Here is a 14,954-nt window from a genome sequence, read left to right on the forward strand (position 1 = left end):
TGAAAAAAATGTGATAGTAAAACAGTAAGAAAAAATCCGTGGAAAAAAGTGCGTGGAATAAATCCGTGGAAAAAAGTGCGTGGAATAAAACCGTTAAATGAGACGTGCGCAGGCGCGACAGTCGCATACACAAGCGAGTAGTGTATAATACCTTTCTCTTTCTCCTTCTTTCTTTTCGTTCTCTAATCCCTTCTCTCTCTATTTAGTAATTATTTCTATTTCTATGTAATTTTATGTTGTCAACCAAAAATAAAGAGATATATTTTGTTATTTTAATTGATAATTTGAATTACTATTTTTTTTATTTTACGTAATTTATTATTTCCTAAAATACTGAATTTCCTAAATACTTTCCCGTACTTAAATAAACACTAATCAGCAAAATCTAAGAGAAAAACCAAGAAAACCTACATAAAATTGAGCACCATTTCTTTTTTTGCAAATTGTGTCGATTCTACATTAGCCGAAGGAACTTCGTTCCTACCTGGTGTCCCACGACACCACATCTTTAATTTCTTTTTTTTATGATAATACTAATAAAAATAATTGTATTTAACAACTATCATGATTAGTTAGGCGCGCAACAGTTCAAGACTCAACTGACACGTAAACTTCAAAACCTCAATTTCGACTTTAAAACTAAACACATAAAGTCTTAATCTAAATAATGAGTCGTGCACGTTTTATGACGAGATCCAGATATGAGAATTGTATTATAGTTTTTTTTTTAAAGTCAGAATATTTAAGTCTATGATATTGAAGTTTTTTTTTTTAAACCCAACTGTTTCACGTTAAAAGGATGTTTGGCCTATTTACGTGCGTTTGAGAAATGTCTTCTTGTGTATTTTTACTTTTTAATATAGGGCAGGGCTGAGACTTCTTAAAACAGGGCAAATAAAGTTCAAAATGATTTTGGCAAGGGAAATTATTATAAGTTTTATGTGAGGACTCATAAATCATCATAGGAAAGCGTGCCTAAAGATTCTAAGTAATCCATGTATCGAATCAATTAGACAACGAATGCGGGTACAAGTAGTCATTTTTTTATTGCTTAGATAGATGGACCAGCTCACAGCGCATCTGGTGTTAAGTGATTACTGGAGCCCATAGACATCTATAACGTAAATGCGCCACCCACCTTGAGATATAAGTTCTAAGATCTCAGTATAGTTACAACGGCTGCTCCGCCCTTCAAACCGAAACGCATTACTGCTTCACGGCAGAAATAGGCAGAGTGGTGATACTGTTACATATGCCCCTCAATAATAACGCAATATAAATAATAATGCAAAGGCATTCTTGAATGCATCGTCTCTATATATAAAGACGATTTATTACTAAAGCGTGGCAGAACAGATTTGGCTTGAGTAGCGGAAACACATCGTTTGTACTATTTCTTTTATAAAATAAATTCAGTGCCAGTCACAGTTTCCTTTTTTAAAAGAGCTCCTGGATCCACCCCGTAACAGTACCTACTTGTGCGGACTCACAAGAGGTCCTACCGCCAGCAGACTAGTTATAGATGAGACGAAATTAATTTAAGTAAAACAATCTGACTTTTTCGGAGTTGAATGCATTTTTTGTACGATACCAATAATTGTTTGCAATGCAATTTCCTTACATTTTCGCCCACTTGACACTTTGATACATATTGAACTGCTATTAAAGTTCATTATTCATTATTCAAGTACATAAATAATTATTACATATTTATATTGAAAGAAAATAAATCATGGACAAAAATCACATGTTGTAACTTATACCGGCCGGAAAGTCATAAAATATTATTTTTGAAGGGACCAGCGATGAATTAAATGTACTAAATTTTGATTTAAATAGTAATTGCGTACCCCTAGATTTTTTGTATTACACGCAATGGAATGCAAATTAAAAGATCAAGTACTCAAGTATTTACTGGTGGTAGGACATCTTGTGAGTCCGCACGGGTAAGTACCACCGCCCTGCATATTTCTGCCGTGAAGCAGTAATGCGTTTCGGTTTGAAGGGCGAGACAGCCATTGTACTGTTAAAAGTGAGACCTTACAACTCATGTCCCAAGGTGGGTGGCGACATTGACGTTGTGGATGTCTATGGGTTCCGGTAACCACTTAACGCCACACACCAAAGCAATAAAAAAAAAGTAGGATTCATAGCTTCCATGGAATCCACGAACGCATACCTGTATGAATACATAAACTTTGTGAGTTCATAAAACGAATTAACTATAAATTGAAATTCAACGCAAATAATCGTAGATCAATGATCATTTGATATTGAACTTTAAATTAACTAAACATAAGATCTCGTCTTATAATACATTGTTAAAATCCTCACACTATATGACTGTACCGTGTGAAAAATAAATTCGTATGAAAGCGATTTTTGCAAAAAACATCATCCTGTATGCTTGTGATCTTAAGACTCTAACACTATAATTAAGTTTTAGAGATTCGGTGAGTCCATTGAGCTTGTGTTTTTTGAAGTGAAGCTTCTTTAGGCGCGTTGAGAGTAAAATTTTACTCGCGAAATATTCGTTACGGCTAGAGAGAAAAGATACAATTTAGGATGAGTGAAAGTGAGAAAATAGACAGAGCGTCTCGCAAAATCTCTCGCGATCGTGGAGAGAGGGAAAGGACAAAGCGAGCTAAGTCGTTTCTCTTATACACAGCATTCCCTATTACAAGAGAAATATGTTTTAAGGATAAAAAATTAAGAAACTCACAATACTACTACATTCCGCAGAAGTTTCACTTCTTTCACGTGCACAAAGTTGCACGTGTACCATTTTTTTTTATATTTCTGCTGTTTCGAATTAAACGAATAATTCTCCATTATAGGTCCAAGCTGGTTATATTAATTGACACCCTACTCATATCATTACATAATAATATAATTTCACTTTATTGTTTTGACAATAGACATCGATGATGCAATTCAATTTTACAACTAACGCCATCTATTGGCGGCGGTCAAAGCACATTCACTACGAATACTCCGTGTTATTATCCGTTGACATTTAAATATTCTAACCATATTAATTTCTTTGTAAATAACGTAGATTCTTTTTTGCACACTGTACCTACGGTTATCTTGAGATTTGACGTTTTTTTTGTTTTGCATTTTTATCATCGCAATAAGATTTAGGCGAGGTTAAGCCGAACTTGATACGCCCTGAAAGAAGTCGAAAACCGAAGCAAATGGAAGCTGATGGTACAAAGAGCCAGAAAGGGCTTTCAGGGACACGACCTTCAGCAATGAAGTATTCGACTAAGAATAAGAAGAAGAAGAAGAAGCCGAACTTAAATATGGTTGGAATTATCTTAAGTTTTGTTTAGTGTGATTAATTTACTGTGCACTCACTTGGCTAGCTTGGAGAGCAGGGCGGTGCTCTTCTCGCGCGGGGCCCGGTGCTCGAGGGGCGGAGGCTCGTCGCTGCCCTTGGCGGCGCGCTCGAACACCTCGAACCTGGACTTCACGTCCAGGGAAGCCAGCTCCTCCAGCCCTAGGTCCGGTTTGTCGGAAGCTGTCGCATAAAATTCACTTATCTATATATCTAAAATGAATTGCTGTTCGTTAGTCTCGCTAAAACGCGAGAACGGCTGGACCGATTTGGTTAATTTTGGTCTTGAATTATTTGTGGAAGTCCAGAGAAGGTTCAAAAGGTAGATAAATATGAAAATGCTTGCAATTAAATAAAAATGACAATTTTGTTTTCCCTTTGATGTGTCCTCCGTCGGACGGATTCCTTTTGTTTGTTTTAAGTTTATTTTATACAAGGTCTTTTATTTATCGATTGAGGCACTACGAAGTCTGCCGGGTCAGCTAGTTTTATATAAAAATCATAACATTACAATATTGTCACCCTATTTTCGGCACCAAGTATATGTGCGTTCAGATTTTCAATGTATATTACATTTTATATGTACAATAAATTTGGAACTTTGTTATCGTGTGTCTCTGAGTAAAGGAGTTTCAAGATATTTATGGTTTCCGGTAATTCCGGTAATCGCTTAACCAGATATTGGCTCGAAGTTGTCAAATGCAGAACCTTACAAAATTCTAGCAATGATTAGGCAAAGCAATATGTAATGTTTTCGATAGATACATGTATGGAGGGTAGAGGTAAAGAGAGCCGTTTGTGTGTGAAAAAGTGTCCGTTAAAATCAGCTAAATAAGGGTGGCGCTACAATATCAAACGGGTTAATTTTAAAAAAGGCGATGAAAGTTATTAGAATAAGATAGAGAAATAAAAAAGGACGAAAGAACTGTAAGCACTACAAAATCATAAAAGTATTTAAAGCTGATGAGAAAATGCAATCGATGTCTCCACGTTTTACCAAAGCAATAATTTTAGGTTATATTGACGAAATTAATTTGGACTACGTAAACATGTGAGGTCTTGTAGATTACACTGTCACTAACTACTCTAGTCATTAAATATATTGAATTTCCTAACTCAGCATACTTCAATCAGTTAACAACTGCTCAATTCATATCATACCCTGTGTCTATGCTAGCGCCATTCTGGAGGATTTTTGAACTGTTATTTAGTGCTGAAAGTGGGACACTTTTCAAGCTTCTCCCATATGAGACGGTCTCCTTACCTCTACACTCCATAGATACATGTTATTTTTAATATAATTAATATATAGTGTAGGCTTTTTACAGTAATCTGTGTCGCATAGTTTGACAGTTGAAGCGCTTGTCAAAAGTAATCTGTGAGAGACGATACCTCTAACGACATCTGGCGGCAGTTCGACCGGGTTGCTCTCGCAAATTATCATTTGGTGTTTCTTCGGTGCTGCTGTGGAAGGAAAACAAATGTTCACTTATCGTCAAAAATTTATAAAGTTAACGATTTGTTCCCACGTTAATAAATCCAGATACATATTATTTTTTAATTATTCTTAACTATGTGGTGACGGGACGTAAGTGACTGAGAGATTTACCAGAAAACGGACAGCGGAGTTCTCTGATACTGTTTTTCCCTACTTATTCGCTGTTAGCCTAATGGGCTATTTCAGCTACGCCCGGACGGGTAGGTGAGCTCACGGGCTCATCCTGTGAGAATTTGCTAACACTAGCCCTAGCAAGAGCAGTGCTTCACAGAATCTACCACCGCATCGAAAACGCGACCCACTGTGAAGATCCGGCGAGAAACTCAGTGGGCTGTGTCTATAGGTTAAGATACTGTGTTTGCCAAATAAGATTCAAGTGAGTCCGCACGGGTACATACTACCAAACTGCCTATTTAAGCCGCGAAGTAATCAAGATTCGGTTTGATTGGTTTGGCAGCTACTATAGAACGGCGGCTAAGAGTTCACATCCTAAGGGCAATTACGTTGCTGACGCATATGGGGTTCAGGTAACCGCTTAACCTAGTGTTATCAGGTGAAGAAGCGCAAATTACCATCAATCTCGTCGTCATCTTCGACAGGTTTGGGTTCGAACAGATGCTTGAAGTGAGGCTTGCAGTACAAGGTCGTGTGGTCGCTCTGGTACGTCTCCACTCTGTAAAGAGACTTCATTAAATCCGTGAAAAGAAATGAAATTTTGAAGGGTGCTTTTGTAAGCCTTTACCATATACTGTTTCGATTAGATAAGACGTCCGGTGCATTCGTGTGTAGCGATGCACCGGTGTTCGAATCCCGCAGGCGGGTACCAATTTTTCTAATGAAATACGTACTCAACAAATGTTCACGATTGACTTCCACGGTGAAGGAATAACATCGTGTAATAAAAGTCAAACCCGAAAGATTATAATTTGCGTAATTACTGGTGGTAGAACCTCTTGTGAATCCGCACGGGTAATTACCACCGCCCTGCCTATTTCTGCCGTGAAGCAGTAATGCATTTCCGTTTGAAGGGTGGGACAGCTGTTGTAACTATACTGAGACCTTAGAACTCATATCTCAAGGTGGATGGCGACATTTACGTTGTAGATGTCTATGGGCCCCGGTAACCACTTAACACCAGGTGGGCCGTGAGCTCGTCCACCCATCTAAGCCATAACAAATAAAAACAAAGCCACAGCGTGACCGTTTTAACTAGTTTGAACTTTAAAGGCAACACAATACGTATTTTTTTTCCTTTTTTTTGTATGCTACCTATGCTGATAGCCTTGAGAGGCTATTTCAGCTTCACCCTAACGTGTGTAGGTGAGCTCGCGGGGCTCAAGCCGGAGTGTTGCTAACACTGGCCCTAGCAAGAGCAGTGCTTCACAGAATCTACCACCGGATCGGAAACGCGACCGACTGAGAAGATCCGGCGAGAAACTCAGTGGGCTGTGTCTATAGGTTAATTCGCTCGGCGATCCCTTCGACGCAAGCGACGAGTTGGACAAGGAGGTGACCGGTGCTTGTGGTGCCTAGAAGCACCGTTAATAGATCGAGAGGATCCGTAATGACGTGTTTAGGGCGACGTCGACTGTTTACCATTCGGTCTACAGGATCGGGTTGAATACGTACGTAAGTTGTTTGTTGCACTGTACGCATCGGAAGCAGTCCTTGTGCCAGACTCTCCGCTCAGCTTTGATCCTCTCCATGGCGTAGACGGGACGGGCGCACTTCTCGCACTTCGGGTTCGATTCCCCGTCCGAGGCGGCTTTGATTTTCTTGTAAATCTTTTCAGAGCTTTTAGACTGGAAACAATTGGGAGTTAATTGATTATTGATTGGGATCGCCTTTTTTGAAAATGTAGTAAATCTTCTGAGAGTCTTTAGACTGGAAATAATTGGGGGTTAATTGATTAATTGATTGGGATCGCATTTTGAAGATGTAAATTTTTTAGAGCTTTTAGACTGGGAACAATTGGAAGTTAATTGATTATTGATTGGGATTGCCTTTTTGAAGATGTAAATCTTTTCAGAGCTTGTAGACTGGAAACAATTGGGAGTGACTTAATTGTTGATTGGGATCGCCTTTTTTAAGATGTAAATCTTTTCAGAGCTGTCAAATTGAAAAAATAAAAGATTATTGATCGGGATCGCCAATATCATCCTACCTGTATTATTATACTGACGTATTATACGTCGCTGCGACAGTAACTTCTCCAAACGAAAAGGATAATACCTACAAAAATAGAGAAAATATCTTGAAGCTTACCACAGAAATTGATCCTTCATCTTTGTGCCGTCTAGTGGATTTAGACTTCTTCTTTATCTGGCGCTGCTCAGTGACCACCTCCTGATAGCTGTGCTGGACCCTCGACTCGGTTTGGATGAGGTTCTGGGACTCCATCGTCGCTTTGGCCGTCGCTAGCGCCATTGTTTTTTTCTCTGAGAACAAACAAGTTAATCAGTTATATTTTGATATTCTTGTACCTATACCTGCTAAGTAATGAAATGCGCAATTTCATTATAATTCATAAATACATGAAGAGGTTATAATACAGCTACTAACAAACCAATCCCGCTGGACGAAAACCTACAATAGCTAGAAGCCGATTAACAGGCCAGAGGTCGATAAAGTGTTAACAGAAAGCGGTGGGAAAAGCTTCTTCTGAACCTAAATGAGAATCTCTTAAAGGCAGTCTCATCCTTCAAATCGGAATGTATGACTTCTTCGCAATGAACACGAGCTCGTGTGAGTATAAATAAAATAATATAAAATAAAAAAACCTGTATTTCCTTATCCTTAACTTTCATTTCAAATGTGGTATTTATTTGTTAATGTTTAGTTAGTTATTAATGCTTATTGTCTAAATGTTAGTAAGAGCTAGTTTTTGTTATTGGATATGGACACCTCCTCGGGTGAATTCCTTCTCCAGTCATTTCCACTGGTCTCTGTCCTTGCCGATCGTTTGCCAGTCCTTTCCTATTACATATTGCGGTTATGTCGTCAGCTCATCGTCTTTTCGGTCTCCCTATCCTTCTTTTGCCAATTGGCCCTTTCCAGATTGTAGTGTTGACTGTCCACCTGGTGTCTGTGTATCTCAATACGTGACCTACGCACTGCCATTTCAATTTTAGAGCTTGTGTGATCTGTTATCTTTGTTTTCTGTCTAATTACTTTGCTCCTGACTTTTTGAATTTTTCTTATGTTTAGGATACTTCTCTCCATAGCTCTTTGCGTTGTTGTGATTCTTTGTTTTGCTCTTGTCGTGTATACTCAAGTTTGGCAGCCATACAATACACAAGGCAGTATACATACGTCTGAGTATGTGTCGCACTAAAAAACGCCCTGTTCCTGGAACGCTCGCTTTAGAGATACACGGAGGTGAGTCTGTTTTAATCCGCTTTCTATGGGTAAGTCAGATTCATTAACAATTACCTTTTCGTAACGTGTAGCACTATTATTAATAAGCAGCGTTTTAAACGCCGCTATTGTATATTAACCGAGATGTTTACGACCTCGAAATTCTCTTAAACCGTTATGTCAGGCCGAATTCAGACCGAACTCGAGACAGCATGAAAAATTACCGTGCACATATTCGAATACGGTTTAATTTAGCGAAAGTGATGCAAAACGGCTTGTAAAATTCGTTTTGCGCTCCGTTTTCTAATTGACGATGCTGTGACCGATCTGTGATCACGCAAGCGGAAATCGTCTTTTTGTTGTTAAAAAGCAATCCGTCATCTGAACGCGTCAACTGAGGCCGTCAGCACCAAAGTGACCTAGCCCACAAATTTTCATATTCGTGCTTAGATAATGCAATTTATGCCCGGTCATCTTTCTCGGCGAACCCGTCGCTTGCTACGAAGGGCTCGACGATTAAATTAACCCACAGACACAGCCCACTGACTTTCTCGCCGGATCTTCTCAGTGGATCGCGTTTCCGATCCGGTGGTAGATTCTGCGAAGCACGGCTTTTGCTAGGGTTCGTGTTAGCAACGTCGTCAGGTTCGAGCCCCGTGAGCTCACCTACTAGTTAAGGTTACGCTGAAATAGCCTCTCAAGGCTATCAGCTTAGGTAGGGGAAAATAGCAATTTATTTAAAACATAATCAATTTTGAGGCAAAACCGGCCTATCCCTAGTTTGACCCATAGATAACAGATGGCTTTGTGAAATCTTATTTTGGCGCGTTTTGTTTTTGCGAACGCATTTGCATTAGTCTTAGGACTGCAAACGATTAAAAAGTATATAAGGTCCAAATTGAAAAACTACAAAGATAGTAAATAAATTTAAGCAGTCACTCTCAGTACTGGTAACTTAATGTTTCCGCATCTGAAGTTCGATGCAACAAGCTATTCGCTCATGGCATGCGGCATAAGTACGAGATACTTATATCGTATACGATATAATAGATAGAATACGAAGTCAGCTACGGTACAGTATGTTTTTAAAACTGATTAATAAACAACACGGTTTTCACGGAATTGCTCACCTGTCATAGAGTAAAGAGTAAGTAATTCAGTTTTGCACTGTTTGTAATACATTTTAAAATATTAATTACCAAAAATTATGGGATTTAAATGTTGTTTTCTTGTTATATTAAAGAAAACGCAATTAAGTCTTCTATTATTCATTCATTCTGGAGTATTCCATATCGTTATACGTATTTATGTTTTTTGTTTGTATTGATGTATTCACGATATGTATGTACACGCTTAATGAGAAATAGGGTAGGCAGCGGCTTGTTTACGACCCTAGCATTGCCGATGTTCAAGGAAAAGGATTAACCATGACAGACAACTCTAGAACTAGACTTGATTACGGCTGCGACTCGTGAAACAAAATCAACAATAGTCTTATGAAAGTACCAAAGATTTGGTCGTTTGAGTTCGCATGTTTTTTTCTTTCTTTTAGCTAACATACATTATTTACTTGGAGCACACATAATTTCTAATCGTCACACAGACGAAACGCAATGCGGTTAAATCCATTCAAGGCTTTTTCAACAATTTTCTATTTACTTTTATAACACTTTCGATACACGAGAACGGCAAGCTTGAAAGGATCAATTAAAAAATAACTTCCTGTTCTTTTTTCTTTTAATGTGCTTTCGAGCTCGCAGCTTAATTTGTATTAAGTGCTTTGTGCTTAAAGTTGATTTTGTTGTTTTTGCTGAGATGGATGGACGATCTCTCGGCCCACCTGGCGTTACCGGTGGTCGCCCTTGGTCATCAAGCAAGTAAATACCGCCACCCATCTTGTGCCGATTTATAAGATTGGAAACACATCGAAACGCATTACTGCTTCACGATAGAAATAGGCACGGTGGTGGTATTTACCCGTCGGGGCTCACATGACACCCTAACACCAGTATAATGTTATAATGTGCTTCTCCAAATTTTTTTCTGAATACAAAATGAAAGACATCACAAGTATTGACAGTTTACCTGTTGGCTATTTACATCCTACGCAAGTCTTTAATTAGTGTAAAAGCCGTTGAAATTATTTTATTTATTTATTTTTATTGCTTAGATGGGTGGACGAACTCACAGTCCACCTGGCGTTAAGTGGTTACTGGAGCCCATAGACATCCACAACGTAAATGCGCCACCCACCTTGAGATACAAGTTCTAAGGTCTCAAGTATAGTAAATCGAAAAAAATGTAATAAAACTGACCGAAAATAATTCAAACTGAATTGAATGAAACAGAAAATAATTATTAACTGCATTAATTAAATTAATTACACAAACTATACTGAGCTTTGAATCCCAAAGTAATTTTCTTAACGTAATTTGATTTTCAATGTTTTTAATTTATTTACATAATTTACGTATCCAGAAGGAAGTTAGCGTAGAATTTTTTTTTTAATTAAACGATATGCCAATTAATTGCTATTTAAATGCTCTATTAGAATCCGTAATTGCTCCACGTTTATCACTATTACTTAATGTTTAAATCACTTTAAAAAAAAATATATATATATTTTGCTAAAATAAAATATCCACTTTTTGTAAAAAAATTTCTCAAAGAATTGCTCCCAATTTGCTCTATTAATAAAAAAAAACACCACCATTTGGCAATATTTATAATAATTACAAAAAATAAATTTGCATGTAAATTGTTGCACTATGACGTCATCAGTGGTCGTTGAATCCACGAAAAGCTGTTTACATGAATCCTCATTACGACAATTTTATATTAGCCTTAATGTTTATAATTTAATTTTAAGGATATAAAAAATTATTCTACGCTAACTTCCTTCCGGTATTGACGTAGTGCAATAATTTAATCATCTCACCGAATACAATAGGAACAGCAACAACCATTTTATATATTCCGGAAAGAACACAACAAATCAATAAAACACGAACTATCAACTTATGTTATTGCACTTAAAACCAAATCACTAGATATCTTATTCTCATAAAGAGATTTCGTGCGGTGCACGCGCCGTCTCAATACAGAATGACTCTTCCCCACCAAATCACTAACTTATAAACACAAAAATAACTGTCAGATTATTTTGCCTTATTGCTTATTTTTGATTCACACTTCCTACTGTGCTGCATATGCGGGACACTGAATTATGCACGAAGAATATTTACACATATTTCTAATATAGTTTTAGCATCTCGCTGTCATAAGATGACTCGTAATTGTCGTGTTCACAGGACGCTGTGATTCAGTTGACAACTGCTTTATAATAAAATGCAAAAGACGAAAACGTTTTAGGCTATGGGTAGACGACATCAAAGAGTTGGCAGGAGATACTTGAACTAGTTCTGCCACGAACAAGAGTTTTATGATTATTCCTACAATTCGTGGTAGGTCGAATTGTTTTCCCGCACAGATAGGCAATATCATTTTACAAATTTAGCCATTCGTACCAAGCTGAAGGGTAGCCATATATAATACTGATATTGCCATGCCATGTCAATGAGAGACAGACATTAAGAGAGTTTTAACTATAAATATGGAAGGTTTTAGAGAAAGACGATATGTATAAGAGGGGACCGAGCGAAATAATGGTATATAATAGAGAAGTATCAAAGGAGAAAACATGTTGCGCCGACCCTAGGTGACTGGGAGAAGGACAGGAGAATGATGATAATGACTACTATGTCACGTCTTTTTTTATTTTATTTTATTGCTTAGATGGGTGGACGAGCTCACAGCCCACTTGGTGTTAAGTGGTTACTGGAGCCCATAGACATCACGCAAATGCGCCACCCACCTTGAGATATAAGTTCTAAGGTCTCAAGTATAGTTACAACGGCTGCCCTACCCTTCAAACCAAAACGCATTACTGCTTCACGGCAAAAATAGGCAGGGTGGTGGTACCCAACCGCGCGGACTAGAAAGAGGTCCTACCACCAGTAATTCTCAGGGTGAGCATCAGCATTTAGTTTGTGCTATCTATGGGCACCGGGAACGATCTAAGCCAAGATGCATCGTGAGCTCACCTACACATGTATTGAAATAAAGTCGCAATTTCTTTGGTACAATGACTGCCCGATCAAAAGGCCAAAATTCTTCGAGGCAGAAAGGACAGAAACGGTCGGATGACTAGCGACAGGAGTCCGGGAATGCGTACCCACATTTGCTGATACAAAGTTGATATATGATTCCAGATATCCTCGTATTTAAGCTCTATTCAATCTAAATAACAAGAAAATACGTTTAAAATTGTTTTGCACCGACAAAATTCGTATAACATTTCGAAAACTCACAAAGATCACTTCCGATATTTTAAGTGATATTAGTAATATTAGAACAGAAAGATTTCTTTCCTAAAACGGTAAAATCGTCTACACGTTCTCCGTCAATGACATAGCATGTTGGCGGGTGAAACTCATCAAGTTCTTCCATCGTGTCAGCGCAATACATTACTGGCAGTTTCCCAAATTAAAAAAAATAAACAGTTTTCGTTTGTTTTTTAGTTTTTTCCAAATTACGTCACCTGTTTGAAAATGTGTATATATTTTTTCGGTCCTGTGAGGTGACATCCCATTAGAGTCGGTCAAGGTGGCAGCATATACTGCCACTGTTATGTATATATTTGTGTGCAATTAGTTGTTTTCTTTAAATGTGTAAATAAAACATGCTTACATATAATATATTTGTGTGGGATCAGTTGCTTTTTTTATGTGTGAAAAAAAACGTGCCGATTTTGTTTTCAGTACTAAAAGTTTTTTTTTTTAATTTATTATTATTATATTATCAGATGTCTTGGTAAAAGAGCACTTTGTAAATTGCGTTAGTTTCAATTATCTAGTGTCAAGTTTGAAATTTGACAGCGGATTATTAAAAATAGAACGCTACGACAAATACCAACCCGTCATACTTACACCAATTGAGAAACTTTCCTACGACTATTTGTTCGTGGTTTAAGCTTTTTTTGTATGCATATGCTTGTATACAAGTAACTGACTTAACAGATTACTAACGGACCGTCAGCTAAAAGATTCGGATTTTGTTCGCATAATTTAAATAAACAATGGGAGGTATGGAGTATCGAGTATTCAACTCTACGTTGAGACAACGCATGGTACCACGAGGCCACGAGTGACCACATCACGAAATATAATTATGGGATTAACAACAATATTTCATCGACACAAATACGAAACTTCCTTTATTTTATAGGCTAAAAAGACATTTACCTTATAAACTGGAACGATCAGCAAAAAACAGCCGTAAATTCGATCGTAAAATACAATTATTCCTGTCGTGGCCGAGTCGGGGAATTCAGCGGTATTCGGAACGTGGCAACACCAAAAGTCAAACGTCTAAATATACTGCGCGTTCCAATTAAAACAGCAGTTGTAATTTGACACTTGTTTTTATACCATTAAAGCGGTGATTATGGCGGTGCTTTCGCTCGAGAATTCTTTGATGATTTAGAACAATATTGATCTTGTTTGAATTAATTTAAGATCTGCGAGTGAATGATGAATTTGCTGCGTTATAAAGTTTCTTAAAATATAACAGAATTATTGAAAGGTTTGCAAGTATAATTGTTTTGCAGACGAGCTAAGCCGTAGATGCCGCATACTAATTATTTATATACTTTTATTCTCGGGCTGGTGGCTTAACATTTTTTTTTTATTGCTTAGATGTGTGGACGAGCTCACAGCCCACCTGGTGTTAAGTGGTTACTAGAGCTCATAGACAGTTCATAGTTCTAAGGTCTCAGTATAGTCACAACGGCTGCCCCACCCTTCAAACCGAAACGCATTACTGCTTCACGGCAGAAATAGGCGGGGCGGTGGCACCTACCCGTGCGGACTCACAAGAGGTCATACTACGTACGTCCCCTTGCCTAGATGTTGAGAGCGGACCGCGTACCCTAGGGATGGAATTAGGGCCCTATCCACTAAACCACTCCTTTGCACCATCGCCCAAACGTCCGAAAAAATCAGAACCCGGGTGGGGAATTATTTATATATTGATTGGATTGTTTATTTCGCCAATTAAATGAAACAAAAGATTATTTTCTCATATCCCTACCACTTAGATTGGGCCGAATGGTCTTATATTGACACCGAGTTCCTTAACCCTTAATAAATGCACGATTAAATTCGTTTGAGATTAATTTGTTAGAAAAATAATGATTTGAATTTACCTGCAAATGTATTCTCGAATAAAATTCCAAGAGAATCGTAAACGACCGTCACGTGCTAGGTAGGTACACATCTACCAAGTATCTGTTTTATTTCTGGAAATATACATCGCAACGTCTACTACATTTAAAAATACACGCTGTAAAAAAAAAGATTCTGTCAAAGTGAGAATTCTAGTGGAAAAAAACTATCAAAGCCACACTTCAATCTCTTAAGATTTTTAATTTGCCAATTTTTGTTTATTTCAATTAGTTAATGCAAGAAGGAAGCTGTTTCTTATACTGTGTGTTTGTCATCACCACGTTGAACATTTTCAAAGATTTTGATTTTGGTTTTTTTTTAATTGTAGTGGATGGACGAACGATCTCTTGGCCCCCCAGATTTCTAGTGGTTACCGGAGTTATTGACATCCCAACTTGAAGACCCTCACCTAGCCGGAAACATGAGGTCGACGTTCCAATTTTCAGAGCACAGAAACATTTTGCAATAGATTTAG

The 14,954-nt window shown here is 37.8% G+C and overlaps 1 protein-coding gene across 2 annotated transcripts in view; it reads right to left on the reverse strand.

The window, feature by feature from the left end:
• The window catches only part of LOC114253525 (uncharacterized), a 46,503-nt gene that overhangs the window by 15,158 nt on the left and 16,391 nt on the right, over positions 1–14,954 (reverse strand). The window contains exons 1-6 of one of the 2 annotated variants that reach the window (XM_028188438.2): positions 11,134–11,297; positions 7,104–7,276; positions 6,468–6,640; positions 5,411–5,511; positions 4,733–4,804; positions 3,361–3,523 (exon numbers count right to left, since the gene is read on the reverse strand). In XM_028188438.2, coding sequence (XP_028044239.2) covers positions 3,361–3,523; positions 4,733–4,804; positions 5,411–5,511; positions 6,468–6,640; positions 7,104–7,276; positions 11,134–11,161 — 710 coding nt within the window. In that variant the 5' untranslated portion in view covers positions 11,162–11,297. Of the gene's footprint in view, positions 1–3,360; positions 3,524–4,732; positions 4,805–5,410; positions 5,512–6,467; positions 6,641–7,103; positions 7,277–11,133; positions 11,298–14,954 lie in introns of those variants that run through there. The other variant, XM_089739880.1, reaches the window with a different exon arrangement.

The sequence above is a fragment of the Bombyx mandarina genome, chromosome A1 (genome assembly GCF_030267445.1).
Source record: "Bombyx mandarina strain Sakado chromosome A1, ASM3026744v2".
Lineage (NCBI taxonomy): Eukaryota > Metazoa > Arthropoda > Insecta > Lepidoptera > Bombycidae > Bombyx > Bombyx mandarina.